This window comes from Dipodomys ordii, unplaced genomic scaffold (genome assembly GCF_000151885.1).
Source record: "Dipodomys ordii isolate 6190 unplaced genomic scaffold, Dord_2.0 Scaffold13, whole genome shotgun sequence".
In the NCBI taxonomy this organism is placed as follows: Eukaryota; Metazoa; Chordata; class Mammalia; order Rodentia; family Heteromyidae; genus Dipodomys; species Dipodomys ordii.
Window position 1 is genome coordinate 18,646,708 of NW_012267229.1, and position 16,098 is coordinate 18,662,805.

General features: G+C 50.5%; 1 protein-coding gene across 1 annotated transcript in view; it reads left to right on the forward strand.

Moving 5' to 3' along the window:
- Positions 1-16,098, forward strand: part of Ppp1r16b (protein phosphatase 1, regulatory subunit 16B) — a 103,033-nt gene that overhangs the window by 51,530 nt on the left and 35,405 nt on the right. Inside the window, exons 3-4 of the mRNA XM_013010877.1 lie at positions 11,036-11,106; positions 15,827-15,972. Coding sequence (XP_012866331.1) covers positions 11,036-11,106; positions 15,827-15,972 — 217 coding nt within the window. The remainder of the gene's footprint in view (positions 1-11,035; positions 11,107-15,826; positions 15,973-16,098) is intronic.

Genomic DNA, 16,098 nt, shown 5'->3' on the forward strand with positions numbered 1-16,098 from the left:
CTCTACCACTTGAGCCACAGCGCCACTTCTGGCTTTTTTCTTTTTGCTTATGTGGTGCTGAGGAATTGAACCCAGGGCCTCATGCATGCAAGGCAAGCACTCTACCACTGAGCCACCTTCCCAGCCCCCTGATCTTTTCTTTAGGACATGTAAACTGAAGATTTGTGGAACCGTTCCACAACTGACATATCCTAATTGTTTTTGCTTTACTGGATTTTTTTTCCTGATTATGCAATGTATGAGCTTTCTTTTTTTTGGGGTGGGGAGTCTGGTTGTGGGGCCTGAACTCTGGGCCTGGACGCTGTCCCTCTGCTCTTCAGCCCTCAAGGCTAGTGCTCTACCACTTGAGCCACAGCGCCACTTCCGACTATTTCCTTTTTGCTTATGTGGTGCTGAGGAATCGAACCCAGGGCCTCATGCATGCAAGGCAAGCGCTCTACCACTGAGCCACCGTCCCAGCCCCTGTATGAGCTTTCTTGCGTGATACCACCTTCCTCATCCTGCCAATGGGCCCAGGCAATCATTGATCTGCTTCCTGCTTATTATTACATCTAGAAGGTTCTTTTTCTGACCATACTAAGGCAGACTGCCTCCTTGCTTTCCCAGAATTCCTTGGGGGCATGATAGTAGCATTGCCACCCCCATGTTCTTTGTGTTTGCATCTGCCTATCTTATATTTAAACATTCCTTTATTTTTAGTCCTGTTATTTTGTTTGGGGTATATCTTTTGTAGGTTTTTCTTTTTCTGCAATCCTGTCTCTACTGCTTTATAGGGGGTGGAGTATTATTATGTTTATGCTAATGGCACATGTGAGATTTGGGATCATCTTGGTTCATGCTTGGTGGCCTTTAATTTTTTTTTCTTTTTGTTGGTTGTGGGGCTTGAACTCTGGACCTGGGCGCTGTCCCTGTGCTGATCTTCAGCTCAGGGCTAGCACTCTACCACTTGAGCCACAGCACCACTTCCATTTTTCTGAGTGGCCTATTGGAGATAAGAGTTTCACAATCTTTCCTGCCGGGGCTGGCTTTGAACCGAGATCCTCAGATCTCAGCCTCCTGAGTAGCTAAGATTACAGGTGTGAGTCACCAGCGCCCGACCTAATTTTCTTTATTATTTATATTCTCTTATATTATTTATGTTATATGCTATTTATTATTTATATATATTATTTAGTTTTCTTTATTATTACCATCACTTTGTAATGTCTTTTCCATCCATGATAAGGAAAGTACAAATCCTGATTTCGATTTCTCATGTGTCTGGTTACCTTCTAATTTTTCTGAAATGTGATCAGTTTCCTAGTCAGACAGTTGAAAGCTCTGGGTAGAACTGTCTGTATCCTGTGTAACACAGAGCTGAGACAGAGACGCAGGGCACTGTCTCCTTAAGAGAGACCAAAACCGAGGGTCAGGAAGACAGGCAGAGAGAGGGGTCAGGTGGTAAGGGACAGCGGTCAGGTGGAGAGGGGTCAGTGGGACAAGGAAATCAGAGGGAAGATTCAAAATGGACAGGTGGCAGCTGGAAGAACTTCCCCCTTCCTAGACAACCATTTTCTTCTGTCCAAAATATAAATCTAGCTGCTTAGGAAGCTGAAAGCTGAGGAATGTGGTTCGAAGCCAGGCTAGGCAGGAAAGTCTGTGAGACTTATCTTCAATTAACCACCAAAAAGCCAGAAACAGAGGTGTGGCTCAAGTGATAGAGTGTCAACTTTGCTTGAAAAAGCCAAGTGAGAATATAAGACTTTTGAGTTCAAGCCCCCAATATTAGCTTGTACACACACACACACACACACACACACAATATCTGCTATTTTAGCACAGGTGCTTCACAATTGAAAAATCAGCAACAAACCTTAGATATTATGGCAACTGTGAAGCCATTACATGGTGATGTGTCTGCATCTTCTACCTGGATGGCTGGGAATATTTTTATCTATTATTTGCCTGGAGATATGAAATAATTGAGCTATTTAAGAAAAAAAAAGATCTAGGAGAGCTAGGTGGACAGAGAGATAGGTTAGGAAAGCAAGAGAAAGTCAGAAGGGAACTTGGGGCATTGGAGGAGAGAATTGGAATAAGAGCAGGTACCTTGGAGAGCTCCCTTGGTTAAGTAGCAGCTCCGAGGGGCAGAAGGGAGCTCAGGCCCCTGGGCCGGCAGACTGCTAGGGACAGGGTGGGGGTGGGGGTGGGGGGAGAGACAGGTGTTAGAGAATGCTGAAGACAGTTAGAGAAGATGGGTCCCTAGCACCTGGGGTCTGCTGTGTTTCTGAACCCTGAACTAAATTGGGGGGGGGCAGAGTTCCAGGATCATGTTACAAGACAGGAAGTCTTGCCTGAATCCCTAAGACAGTACCACAGACAGCAAGAGTTCTTTGAAGGGAGTTAATGAAAGAAGATAGAAAGAGAGGGTGGGAGAGGAGGAGGAGGAGGAGGAGGAGAAGGGGTTCAGTGAAATTGTGGGTGAGTGAAGAAGAAGAAAAAGGAGAGAAAAAGAGAAAAAGGAGAGAGTGAATAAGAGTGAGTCAGAGTCAAAAAAATATTTGCAGCTTTGATGGAAGAATCATACAGGCCCCTGTATTTAAGTTTCCCTTCCCTCCCTTCCCTTTGTTTCTTTCCTATCTTTTTTTTTTGGTGGCAGTACTGAAAAGTGAACTCAGCTTACAGTGTGGCAGAATCACACATATACTTCTCCTCTCCTCCTCTTTCCTCCTTAACCCTTCCTTTCTCTCCCCTCTCCTCTCCTCCTTTGTCCTCCCTTCCCCTCCTCTCCCCCTTTTACTTTCCTATCCCCCCCCTTTTTTTTCCAGTTCTGGGGCTTGAACTCAGGGCCTAGACACTGACCATGAGCTTCATTTGCTTATGGGCTAGTACTCTACCTCTTGAGCCACAGTGCCACTTCTGGCTTTTTCTGTTCATGTGGTGCTGAGGAATGGAACCCAGGGCTGTATGCTAGGCAAGCACTCTACAACTAAGCCACATTCCCAGCCCTATCTTTTTTCTTTTTGGTGGCAGTACTGAAAATTGAACTCAGATCTCAAGTGTTCTACCACATGAGTGTGACTTGCCCCCAACTTCTCTGAGTTAAGTGCAGCCCCCTGTCCCCACACTCCAACACCTGGAGTAGCCCTAGAACAGATGTAATATCCAGTTCTGAGGTGGGGATAGAGGCCCTGGTAGGCCCCATTCTGTCCTGGTGTCCTGCGGGCACCAGATACTAACTGGGGGCCTGGACTATGTCACAGTAGCTCAAAGGTCCCCTCCAACTTCCTCTCAAGTACTTCACAGGCAGATCCACTCACAGCTGCACCCTGGCTCTTGATCAAGCTCAGGCCAGCGCCAGCCTAGGGTTTCAGCAGAGGCTTCCTTGAGGCAGTGGCATGTAAGCCAGGGCCTGGAGGGCCGGAGGAAGGGAAACTGGGGAAGATAGACAGATGGAGCAGCCAATGAGCAGGCCTAGAGGTGCACAAGGAGGGTGGGGCCTGGGAGCTCCTGAGAAGAGAGCACAGTGGTCAGGAGAGGTGGCAGATGGCAGATCCTATAGGCCAAGAGAGACCTGACCAGCCAGTGGCTTTCCCCTTCCTCTCCCTTCCTGTAAGAAATGATTGAACACCTGGTGTCTACTGGGTGCCATCTTGGCACTGTGGATACTGTCATGAGGGGGATAACACTGTGCTGATCTCACAGAACTACGGGGCTGGCAGAGGAAGGAGCTTCTAGCAGATGTCTGGGGACCAGCTGGGAGCTCCCTCCCTTTTGATGGAGCTATCATTTATCTACCATGATATTCATTCCTTTTAAAGCAGTCTCAGTGCAAGTCCTTTGCCCAGTTTATACGGCCATCATCACTCAATTCCAGCCACTCTGATCACCTCTAAAGGAAGTGCTGGACTCTTTTGCAGTCTCTCTCTGTTCTGCCATCTCTACCACCAGGCACTAGTGACTGCCACTCAGTTCTCTGTCTCTATGGATTTGCCTACTCTGGAAATTTCATGTAAATGAGGTCATATATGGCTTTTCTAGTCTGATTTCTTTTGCAAAGTTCACCAATGTTCTAGCCTGGGTCAGTAATTTGTCTCTGTTTATGGCAGGGTAATATTCCATTGTGTGGAATTTTGTTGGTATGTTCATCAGCTGATAGGGTTATTATGAAGTTTATTTTGTATATGTGTGGACATACCTATATTAATGCCTAGGAGTAGAATTGCTGGGTCACATGATAACTTGATATTTGATCTTTGAAGAACTACCAGACTGTTTTCCAAAGCAATGGCATCATTTCATATTGGTACCAGAACTTTCTCCACATCCCCACCAACACATAGAATCTTCTGATTCCTCCTCTTCTTCTTTGTTTTAAAAAAAATTGTGCTGGTATGGGGGCTTAACTCAGAGTCTTGCATGCTTAGGTAGCCTTTTTGCTCAAGGCTGGCTGCCACTTGATTTACAGTTCCACCGCTAGCTTTTTGTTGATTAATTGGAGATAAGAGAATCTCACAGACTTCCGAGCCTGGGCTGGCTTTGAACCATGATCCTCAGATCTCAGCCTCCTGAGTAGTTAGGATTACAAACATGAATTACTGGTTCCTGGCTGACCCCTCCTCTTATGAATGGACCCTGGAACACTGCTCTCTGCAGGAGGAAGGAGAGGGGCTGGGCCTGGCATGGGACTTTGAGAGAAGCCCACATCTTCCTGGGCCGTCCTCCGCCCTGCCTGAGTCATTGCCCAGAACCCGGGTGAACTGCCTGGCAGAGGTGCAGCCTGCGCCAGTCACTGGCGACAACCCCGCGAGACTTGACTGCACCTCTGCCCCAGCCCCAGGCAGCCTGGCTTCCTTGGAAGCAGCTATTTCTGGCTCTTTCTTCTCTAGGGAAGAGCAGTGGTGGGTGGAAAGGTTGAGATTTCTCAGTGGGATGGTTTTGGAAGGCACTGTGCAGCGAGGACCCAGGACCGCTGTGACTGGTGGGGGGGGGGGAAGGGAGGAAGTAGGGGGGATGGGAGGCTGCTTTCTGTGAGTGCTGGGTCAAGGGCTAGGCCCCCTGAACCCCTTACAGCATCTCAAGGAGGGAAGACAGGGCCAGTGTGGGCGGGATTTTTCATGGGTGGATGGGTGTTTGGGATCAGGATGGGGCGGGTCTGCACTGGAGGAGACACAGCCTGAGGACACACAGAGGTGGCGCTGGAGCTGGGCTTAGAGAAGCCATACATTTTCTATAGGACCCCAGGCCCACAGAGGCCCAGCCTCTGCCCCTCATTTACAAACTGTAATAACAAGGCTGCTGTGATCACTCTTAGGATTCTTGTCTTTGAGGTCATGGAGTGTTCTAGAACACCTAATTTGGTCACAACCTTTCCGTTCACTTTTTTTTGGCCATCTTTCTGCAACTTCTGTTTGACACCAGGTCAGCAAAGTGATCAAATGTACAGTCTGTGGGGGCCCCAGGCTCCCATTCCCAGCCCTGGGCCCTCAGACAACTTGTTACACCTGTCCAGGCCTCACTTCCCCATCTGTGAAGTAATCCCAGGTAGTCAGAGAAGAGCAGGGGTCGCTCACCTTCCTAAGTGGTTCCAGAGGATGAGTTGGTATGGTGGTATCAAGTGTAGTGACTTCAGTGCCACTATGCTTAACACACAGCCACACTGCATCATACAGAGGACAGTCCAGGCCACTGGACAGAAAGAGTAAGGAGCCAGGACAGGAAGGAGATGATGCCAGCCTAGGGATAGGACTGGGGGGAGAGGGCTGAAGACTTCTGTGCTCTGGCTGCACGGAGGAGAAAGACTGAAGGAGGCCATTTGCTAATGTGTCACATGGAAAATGGTCCCCTAGCCTCTAGGGCAAGTAGCTCTGTGGCTAGTGAAGCAGATGCTATGGTAATGTACTAGCTGGGTAGGAAGAGCATGAGTTCAAGACCAGCCTGGACTACATAATGAGACTCTGCTTCACCAAAACCCAAAGTAGTAGTAGTAGTAGTAGTAGTAATGATAATGATGATGATTATAATAATAAAAATAACATTAAAAAAAAGATGTAACAAATGCAGAAGTACTGTGGGAAGAATGGCTTCGAAAGCACAGTTGACACTTAAGTCACCTTGAGTTGGTGACAGTTTGCCTGGGATCTGAGGAGGAAAAGGTGTATGTTGGTACAACGCGGGAAAGAAAGAACGTTCCAGGCACAGGCAACAGTGTGTCAAGGCTGAGAGGCTGGGAGCTCAGGTTTTGCCTTGTTTTTGTTTAGGAAGTAAAAGAAGCCAGTGTGGCTGGCGCAGTGAGCTAACCTGGCACTGAACAGGAAAGGAAGGGAGACTGGGCGGGAGCATGCTCAGGGAACATGACCCTCAAGTCACCGGCCCCATTTCAACTACAAGCCCCCAGAGCAGAGGCAGATAGCCCCGAAGTCCCTGGCAGTGGGAGAACCCTCTGTTTTACTGGTTCCTGTTCCCTTCTGCAGGGCAGAAGGCAGGAGCCACACCTGTGGTTGCCTGAACCCCCCACTTGCTTGAGGTCAGGGGGCTTGCTCTGTGGGACACGTTGGGTCAGATGCAAACCCAAGTCTGTGAGCAGTGAACCTCCCGCCTCCTGCCCTGGGAGGCGGCTGCAGCCTCAGCCTCTCTCTGGCTCACTGCAGCTGGAGATGGAGGGAGCAGATGGCCCGCTGGCCCACGTTCCAGCCAGATTGCCAGGGAGGTGTGGGCAGAGCACCAGGCGGGTGCCAGGAGCAGGATGCTCCAGGGAGAGGGGGCGGGGCCACCTCTTTGCCCTCAGGGGATAGGGGGTGGCGCAGGCGGCCCTCTATGGCCTCACAGTGGTCCATCAGCACTGCTGCAGAGAGACCCGCTTCTGTCCGTTGTGACCTGCTCCAGAGCTCTGGAATGATGCATGGGTTTCTGTGCAGCATCCAGCCCTTCGGGGAAGGACCCCAGTGGAGCTCAGTGATTGGTTTTTTTCTGTGCATGTTCCTAATGTAAGTGACACTAGCTTTTAGACACGATTCTACTAAATCCTCACAGCATCCTGACAATGGATGTGCTGGTGGGATCCCCACTGTCTGGTTGAGGACTTGTGGCACAGACTTGAGGGATAACTTGTGTAAAGCTACGGTGAAACAGACAGCAAGAACCCACGGGTCATTCTGACAAGCCTGGGAGCTGGGAAAAGAGCCAAGGATGGGTAGCCAGCAGAAGTGGGGGGCACTCCCAGCTCACTGGAGGAGGGCAGGCCCCTCTTGTCTTTGTGCCCCCCAAGCCTAGGCAACCCTTAGACCTCACACCAGCTTCCTCTATTATCCAAGATGCCCAGAGAGTTGGAAGACAGGGCCTTGGTGTAGCTGAGCGAGTTGCACACTGTACAATTTTAGAGCGCTTCATTGACATCGGCTAGGGTGAAAATAATCCCCTTTTAGATGAGACCACCTTGAGAAGGACTTTGGGGACCAAGGGTCTAAAACCCTAGTAAATACATATGGCCCACAGTCTCTGTGATGACTCCACAGCTTTGCCATGGTAGGGTAAAAGCAGTCGTAGGTGATATGTAAATGGATGAGTGTGGTGGGGTCCAATCAAGTTTTATTTACAGAAATAGACTGCCTGACAGATTTGGTCCACAGGCCAGTTTGTCAATCCCAGTGAAGACCATAGAAGGAGTTTAGACCCATGTAGAGCCAGGAGAGGGCTTTGAGCCAGGGTAAAGAGAGGCCAAGTTACAGTTGACATGGCCCAGACAGATCTGACTGTGCCCCAAACCCCTGACCAAGGCAGAATGTTTCTTCAGCTTTGTGAGTTCTGGAACATGTTGGTTTATAAGAAGCAACTTGGCCTGGCACTGGTAAACCTCTGATGCTTACCTGGTCTGAAAAGTGGAGACTACTGATTCCCCTCTTCCCTGGATAGCTCTTGGTTTAGTTCTGGAAGAGCAGAGCCATTACTTGGGCTCAGGACTCAGCATCTGGTGCCACATTTTATTTAACTCTTTATTCAGTGTGTGTGTGTGTGTGTGTGTGTGTGTGTGTTTGTGTGTGTGTGTTAGTGACCTTTCTGACCCTCTGTCTCCTTTTCTGTATGTGGGGACCCTGATAGATGTGAAAGCAGGAAGGAACATGATTCTGCATGGAGCTGGGAACACAGGGTAGGCTCTGTCCAAGGACTCCTAATAGCTGAGACCCAGAGCACCACGGCCACACATTGGGGAGTGGGATTTTGCTCCACTGAGCTGGGCCCAAGGCCAGCTCCAGCCTCCCTGCTGGAGCTGGGCAAAGAGAGCTGCTGAGGAGGCCTTGGCTCATGAATATTAAGGGTTTCTTAGAGATGGAGATGACTTGTCCCACTTATTGGGCTGAAAATAACTGCCCGACATCAGGGTAATTACATGGCTTGGGCTCCCACGCAGCACAGAGAGCACCCCAATAATTACTATGCACAAAGACTGCTGTTGGCAGCTGCTATTTGTTTATTTATTTATTTATTTGTTTCTTGGAGAGTCTCCTGGACAGGAAGCCTGGTCGATCAGCCATCCCAGGCAACTCCAGTTTGCCTCATGGGAACAGAACCTTCTAGAAACCCTTTTCAGATAGTCATAATGTCCATTTCTTCTCTCCCTCAAGCTTCTGTCAGGTTCAGGAGCACCCTCGTCCTCCCGGCCCCCCTCCTTCTCCCCCCCCCCTACCCATTGACCCTGGGGCAGAATGTGCCTGGGTTGTCTGAGACTTTGCTGCAATCCCTTAGCATAGCCTGAGGCCAAGACCAGTTGCCAGGCGGCTTGGGAGGAACCTGCAGGCCAGAGCTGCCTGCTACAGACAGGAGTCTCCAGGCTTAGCCCTGGCTAACGCTTCACTGCTCAGAGATGGAGAGACTATGAGCTTGTACTGAGTTAGGAGGCTGCCTATTGGGCAAAGCCCCAGAGGAGACCTTGAAGATGAACTCTGTATCATGCTTTAGGAATAGAGTTACCAACATCAGACTATGGTCTTACCTGCTTAGGGCTTAGAATCTAATGTCAGACCCAAGGTTGCAGTGTTCATTGTGATAAGGCTATGAAATGTACGATAGGAGCCTTAGGTGTGTGTGATGGGGGGAGATTGGGGAGTTTGAGCTGAGTCCTAAAGAATGAGGAGTGAGGCTGGTGTGTGTGTGTGTGTGTGTGTGTGTGTGTGCACGCGCGTGCTTGCACGTGATGGTGGATTGGTGGATGAATGGGTGACCGAATCTTCCAGTCAGTGGGTTCAGGCTTATGCAGAGGTTCAGAGGTCAGAGTAAGTATGTAACTAGCGAACAAATAATGATTACAGAAAATGTTTGGAGTATAAGAAATGAAACTAGAGTTGGGTGTCAGTTGTTCACACTCATAATCCTAGTCACTCAGGAACCTGAGACCTGAGGATTATGGTTCAAAGCCAGCCTGAGCAGGAAAGTCCTTGAGACTCTTATCTCCAATTAATCACCTGAAAACTAGGAGTGGCACTGTGGCTTAAAATGGTAGAGCACTAGTCTGGAGCAAAAAGAGCTCAGGGACAGTGCTCGGGCCCTGAGTTCAAGCCCCATGACAGACCAGAAAAAAAAAAGAGGAGAATTGAACCAGGGCAGGGGGATAGGATTAGTGCATATATTTTGGTGTATTGTGCATTGAGCAGCTCCAGAGGGTGCAAGTCTTCCAAATCATGATGCCAGCAGTGTACCTGCCTCCTCGAATTGTTCTGGATGGTGGTCTACAGATTCCTAGTGCAGGGACCTACCATGCATGACCTCGAATGTCATAGGAAGCAATGTGGCCATTGTTTCTTGGGCAATGGGGAGTTAGGGACAGCTTTTGCCATTTGTGCTGGGGTTCATTTCCATTTATGACTCCTGAAAAGAGCACTGAGCAATAGAACTCTATGTGTGTGTGATGTCTGTGTGCGCGTGTGTGCGTGTACGCCATTCCTGGGGCTTGAACGTCGAGCTTGGACATTTCCCTGAGCTTTTTTGCTCAAGGCTAGTGCTCTACTGTTTGAGTCACAGCTCCACTTCTGCTCTTCTTTTTGATGGTTAATTGGAGATAAGAGTCTCATGGACTTTCCTGCCCTGGTTAGCTTTGAACAGTGATCCCCAGATCTCAGCCTTCTGTGTAGCTAGGATTATAGGCACGAGTCATCAGTGCCTGGCTTCCAGTAGAACTTTTTAAGAAGTTAGCAATATCTCGATGTGCTTGTGGCATTAAGCATAGAGCAACCGAAACACTTGCATGTTTGAATTAAATTTTAAGTCATCTCAATAGCTAGACTCAGCTCATGGGTCTGTGTGAGCATGCAGAGAAGAGGCTCTCTGACTAGACAAAGTCCTGTCACCTCATTCTCAGCAAGTCTTCTGAAGACATCACCTTGCTTTGTGGAGGCCTCAACCCCTCCCTCACATGGGGCCTCTGCGTGCTGGGGCTGGCGTGCAACTGGGCTGTGGTCTGGGAGTTGGGAGATTGAGCTGAGGGGCTGCCCCCATCCCCACTACTCTTGAGGCCTTGTGGGCTCTCCACCCTTTCCTGTCAGTGGGAGTCAATGACTGGTGATTGCCCTTAAGAATGAATGATGCTCTCCCCTTAGCTTGTCCCTTACAGCGGGGGCACACGGAGGAGGCCATGTCCAACTGCACTGGCCATCATGGTCACCGTGGGCTCCAGTGGATCCCTCCATGAACTACAGAGTGGGAGACTGCCCAGATCTGGGCCTTCTAAAGCTGGGGTCAGAGCCAGGAGGTCTTAGCTGGCCTGTGGGATCACGGGACTTGGGCTTCAGGTGACAGCTGGGGCCAGTATGGTGTATGGGGGTGGAGGAAGATGACCATGGGAAGGGGACAGGCCAACTGCTGAGATCAGTGCCTGACATACAGGAAGATGACAGCCACCACCTCATGCTAGTCTGGCCCAAGATAAGACAAGCCAAAGCCCTTCTGTGCCCTCGGTTTTCTCATCTGGACAATGGGGAGGGTGTTCATACCTCATCGGCCTGGGCCCCTGGCGCATGCCTTCCCTGTGTGTGAAGGGATCCTCACTCTGTCCCTCCTGTTACAGTCCGCTACTTCCTGAAGAATAAAGTCAGCCCTGATTTGTGCAATGAAGATGGACTCACAGCCCTGCACCAGGTAAGCCATGCTTGCTGGGGTCCCCGTGTTCCCTGCTTTGATGGAGAGCCCTCCCTTCTCCCTGTACTGTCCTGCCCTGCTTCTCAGGGAAGAGGGAGAGAGGGACAGAGAATGGCTCTTGTCTGCCTTGGGGATGTGTGTGTGTGTGTGTGTGTGTGTGTGTGTGTAAGAGAGAGAGAGAGACATGTGCACACATGTACAGGACAGGCCCAGGGGACAGGAGGTCTTTGTGCCTGTCATCTCCACTGCCCAGTTGACAAAGATCATTCCCACTCACCAGGATATCTGCTGTGCTGGAGATGAAGGTGATTGACAGATGTTGGCTGTGGTCACAGGGCCAAGAGCTTGGCCATGACCCCTATGCACCATGATGACACTTCCACTTCCCCAGTGAGCCCTCCTTGCCTGGGATGAGGCTGTGTGGGATGTCATGTTTCTCTCTCCTCTGCAGCCTCCTAACCCACCACAGGACATAGCCTTGCTCCCTGAGATTAATCAACACGTTCTTGTCCTAATGCTACTCTCCAAGACCCTGTGAAGCCTGGTCCCTGCCCAGCGTTCTGAGTCCCTGCCTCTAATCCGACCCTGGCCTAGAGGAGGTCTTTAACATGCGCATGGTGAATTCCTGATCAACACACTGGAGCACTTCTGTGCGCTGGCCAGGTCTGCAGGTAGATTGGTTAGGGGGAGGCCAGATAATTGGAACCCTGCTCAGGAGAAGAATGGACAGACTGGCCATTGTGACTGCCCATATGTGTGTGTGTGTGTGTGTGTGTGTGTGTGTCTGTCTGTCTTGTCTGTCTGTCTGTCTGTCTATTTCTGTCTCTGTGTCTGTCTGTCCTAACTTTCAGCTCCATGATTCTAGGCTACTTGGGGCTGCACCAGAGGGAGGGAGGGTGGACAGTGGAAACCCAAATGTTAACTCCCCAGGCAGCGAGGGTCCTGAAGCCAGGGGTGTGGTGATTCAGTGAAGCCTGGAGCTGCCACTCCCTGGCTGGTGACCTTGGACAACTTCCTTAGGCTCTCTGGGCAGCGGTGACCTCCTCTGTGACAAGCTCTGGCCACAGAGCTCCACAGAGTGTGGCTAAGGTGATGGAAGATGACTTTGGAATTAATCACAGTGAATTTAGATTACGAGTGGGTGGGCCCTGGCAGAGCGGGGTGGCACCGGGGGCTCTTGCCAGTACACGGCGGCTGCAGAGCTCCAGGCCCACCCTGGGGTTGCCATCTGGGCCTTGGTGAACAACCTTAGGTCGCCTCCCTTTGGCTTGGAGTTCCTCCCATCCCCACATTATGCTTCCTCTTCTTATTTACTGTCACATGGCTTCCCCCGAGCCCATTGCTCTTCCAGTGGGTTCCCCGGTACCCACTCAGAGGCAGGGAGGTGAGAACTGATTTGGTCCCGAGTTTCGTTACCTTTAGTCCCACCTCCACCATGATACTCACCTTGGGCCCTATTTTGCCATCGCTCTCCTTCCACTGGCCTGCATTCATTCATTCATTCATTCATTCATTCATTCATTCATGCATTCAACCAATCTTTATTGCATATCTACTCTGTGGTAGGCACTCTTGCTGGGACAGGATCCCAGGAGTGAATTAGGCTGCTTCTCTGCTCTCAGAGTTGCTGGTTTGATGGGATGCTCAGAAATAGCAGGAGTAAGGCAATGTAGAGGAGAGATGAGGAGATGAGCTCAGGCTGGGGATAGATAACCTGTCTCAAAGGAAAACTAAGAGTTGGACAGTGGTTCACACCTATAATACTAGCTACTCAGGAGGCTGAGATCTGCGAATCATGGTTTGAAGCCAGCCTGGGCAGAAAAAGTCCATGAGAGTCTTAACCTCCAATAAGCTACTCAGAAAAAGCTGGAAATGGCGCTGTGGCTCAAGTGGTAGAGCACTAGCCTTGAGCACAAAGAGGCTCAAGGACAGTGCCCAGTCCCAGAATTCAAGCCCTAGAACTGGCACAAAAAAGGGGGGGGGGGAGCAGGGCAGGAAGAAAGGTTTCCAAGAAGACATCAGCGCTGAAGGATGAGTAAGAGTTTGCCAGACAGGAAAGGAAGAGAATGTGAAGCCTGGGGAAGAGTGAACAGGAACTTGGCTTTTCAAGTTGGGAGTCTGAGGGGTTGATTCTGACATAATTCAAGTTCAGGAAGCCTTAGGGAGAAGGCTGGAGACAATTGGGAAAATTGACAATAGGACCTTTTGGTTTTTTGTTTTGTTGTTGTTTTAGTTGTAAGGTTTGAACTCTGGGCCTGGGCACTGTCACTCAGCTGTTCAGCTCAAGGCTAGTGCTCTACCACTTGGGCCACAGTGCCACATCCAGTTTTCTGGTGGTTTATTGGAGATAAGAGTCTCACAGACTTTCCTGCCCAGGCTGACTTTGAACTGTGATCCTCAGATCTCAGCCTCCTGAGTAGCTAGGAATAGAGGTGTGAGCCACCGGCGCCTTTGGTTTAATGCAACGCTGTGGATGGATTTGTTTGTTTGTTTTTGTACTCTCATTTTTTTTTTGTTGAGACAGGACTTCACTATATAGTCCCCAGCTGGCTTCAAACTCTGATCTTCCTGAGAGCTTACAGTACCAGCTGTCTATAGGCACGTTTAAACCTTTGTTTAAACCTCTGTTTCTCATGGTGCATCTGGCCTTTCTGAGCAAGGAGCATTGAGAAGGCTTGCTTGGAGGATTAAATGTGGCCATAAATGGCTGAAGCCTAGCCAGGTACTTGACTGAACTAAATCCTCAAGAAGCATAGGCTCTTGTTGTTGTTGTGTCAGAGCTGTGATGGTTGTTTTGAGTGTCACTACTATTCCTGTACAGAGGAGACCGGGAGCTTGTGGAGCTCCCCAGGCCTGGCAGAGAAGTGTGGGTTTGCTTTTCTTGGCAACGGGGAGTCTTCCAAGGTTTGCAAACTGACAGTGACATGGTGAGAGGAACAAGAAGCTCCCTCTGGTTGAGGGGAGTGGGAGGGAGACAGGGAGACCTGATGAAGCTCACCCAGGGCGGTGGGAAGGGGACAACAACTGAGGAGACAAAATGGAGGGCCATTTCCCACCGTGATGAAGGGAGCACCCCCACCCGTCCCACCCTGCGCAACGCACCACAAACTGCTCCTTGTGTGCACCCCTGCATTCCACCCGCAGAGGCCTGGAATAGGAACACTTCAATCCCTGGGATGGGGCTCACAAGATGCAGTTCTGGGTATACTACTGTATACCTTCACCCCCTCAACTTGTGCTTTCTGCAGTTCCTAAGGGTAGAATCTCAGGGCTTCCTGTCCCCCGACCCCCATTACAGCTCAGGGACTGCCCACAGCTGCCTCACACGGGTGTCTTTGGTGCCCCCTGCTGACTGTGCCAGGACACTGCATGGTTCTCCTGCCCATGTAAGTCCCATCACCAGGCCAGAGACCCAGCCATCCCCCAGACAGGCTGCTTGGAAAGAACCTGGGTCTCTAGTATCATCTATGCCAACAGCTGTTCCTTTCAAACGTGTCCTTCTGGCACTGAGTCCTGGCTCCCTGGGGCTGGCCTGGGTGTTGTGCTGTGGGTCCCTTCCACTTGGGGTCTTGGGTTCCCACAGGTGCCTCTGCTCTTGTTTCTGGGCTCCCGTCTCATCTCCTGTCCCTACTGTCCCTTCTGTAAGCCAGGCCACCATCATCTCTTAACCGGGTGACTTCAGCACAACATCTCACTGTCTCCTCTCAGTGTGGGTGTACACACACACACACACACACACATATGCGCACACACACATGCACGCACACATACATGCACACGCACGCACGCATGCGCGAGCACGCGCGCACACACACACACACACACACACACAGTCTGTTCTCCACAGGGAACCAGAGTAACTTTCTTAAAAAAACAAGTTGGACGGCACAACTCTCCTGAGCTCAGGTCTCCTCCCTTGTGCTGTCCCGCTAACTGGCTTCTCCAGCTGTCACCTGGAGGGAAGACTCTGCAGGCTGCAAAGTGCTCCCTGAGCCCCTCCTCAGCCCTCACTGCTCCCTGATAGCCCCAGTTGAACCTCCTCTGTCCCCTTGGGGGACTTTTCACTGTCCAAGGAGTTTGGGGTCTCTTGGAGCCTGTGTTCTCTTCGGGGAGCTGAGGCTTCCTGACACTCACTCCCTAGCGCAAACACGCTGTCTCCCAGCAGGCACTGTATCAGGACTCTCCACCCCCCCCCGTCCCCAAATCTGCCTGTTGGAGATGGATTCTTGGGGTTGGGAGGAATTGTGGTTGTTTTGGGATTCTTGAGATCTGAAGTTTGTAAGTCAGAGGTTTCATATTGTGATCCAGGGACACACTTTGGGGGACGCAGCTCCACACGAGGGTGAAAGATACTGCCTGAACATGGCGATAACTAAGTCAGCATCTAGGGTCTCCAGATGCAGCCTTCTGGGATTCTGAAGCCACGTGTAAATTGTGTGTTGTTCCAGTAACACTTGCTGAAAGGCTTATAGTTGACAATCTTCTTTTTAAACCTTTATTTAAAAAAAATCTTATACATTCTTAACTTCATTCTTTCTCCCAAGGAAACCAGGAGACTTAAGAGGTAAGGCGCCTGGCCCAAAAGTCCCCAAGATTTGAACTCCGGTCATCTGATTCTGGGGTTCTTCTTAAGTGGCCTCTTGGGGGAGCATTGTGTGACTCAGCTCGCTAGGGCCCTGCCCTCTGCCTAGGCTCAGTCTGCCTCTCTGTCCCTTCCTAGTGCTGCATCGACAACTTTGAGGAAATTGTCAAGCTACTCCTTTCCCACGGTGCCAATGTGAATGCGAGGGACAACGAGCTGTGGACGCCCCTGCATGCTGCAGCCACCTGTGGCCACGTCAACCTGGTGAAGACCCTCGTCCAGTAGTACGTGCCCCTCCACCACCAAGGACCCCTGCCTTCTGCCTCTGGCTTTTCTCCATTTCCTTCCTTCCTTCCTTCCTTCCTTCCTTCCTTCCTTCCTTCCTTCCTTCCTTCCTTCCTTCCTTCCTT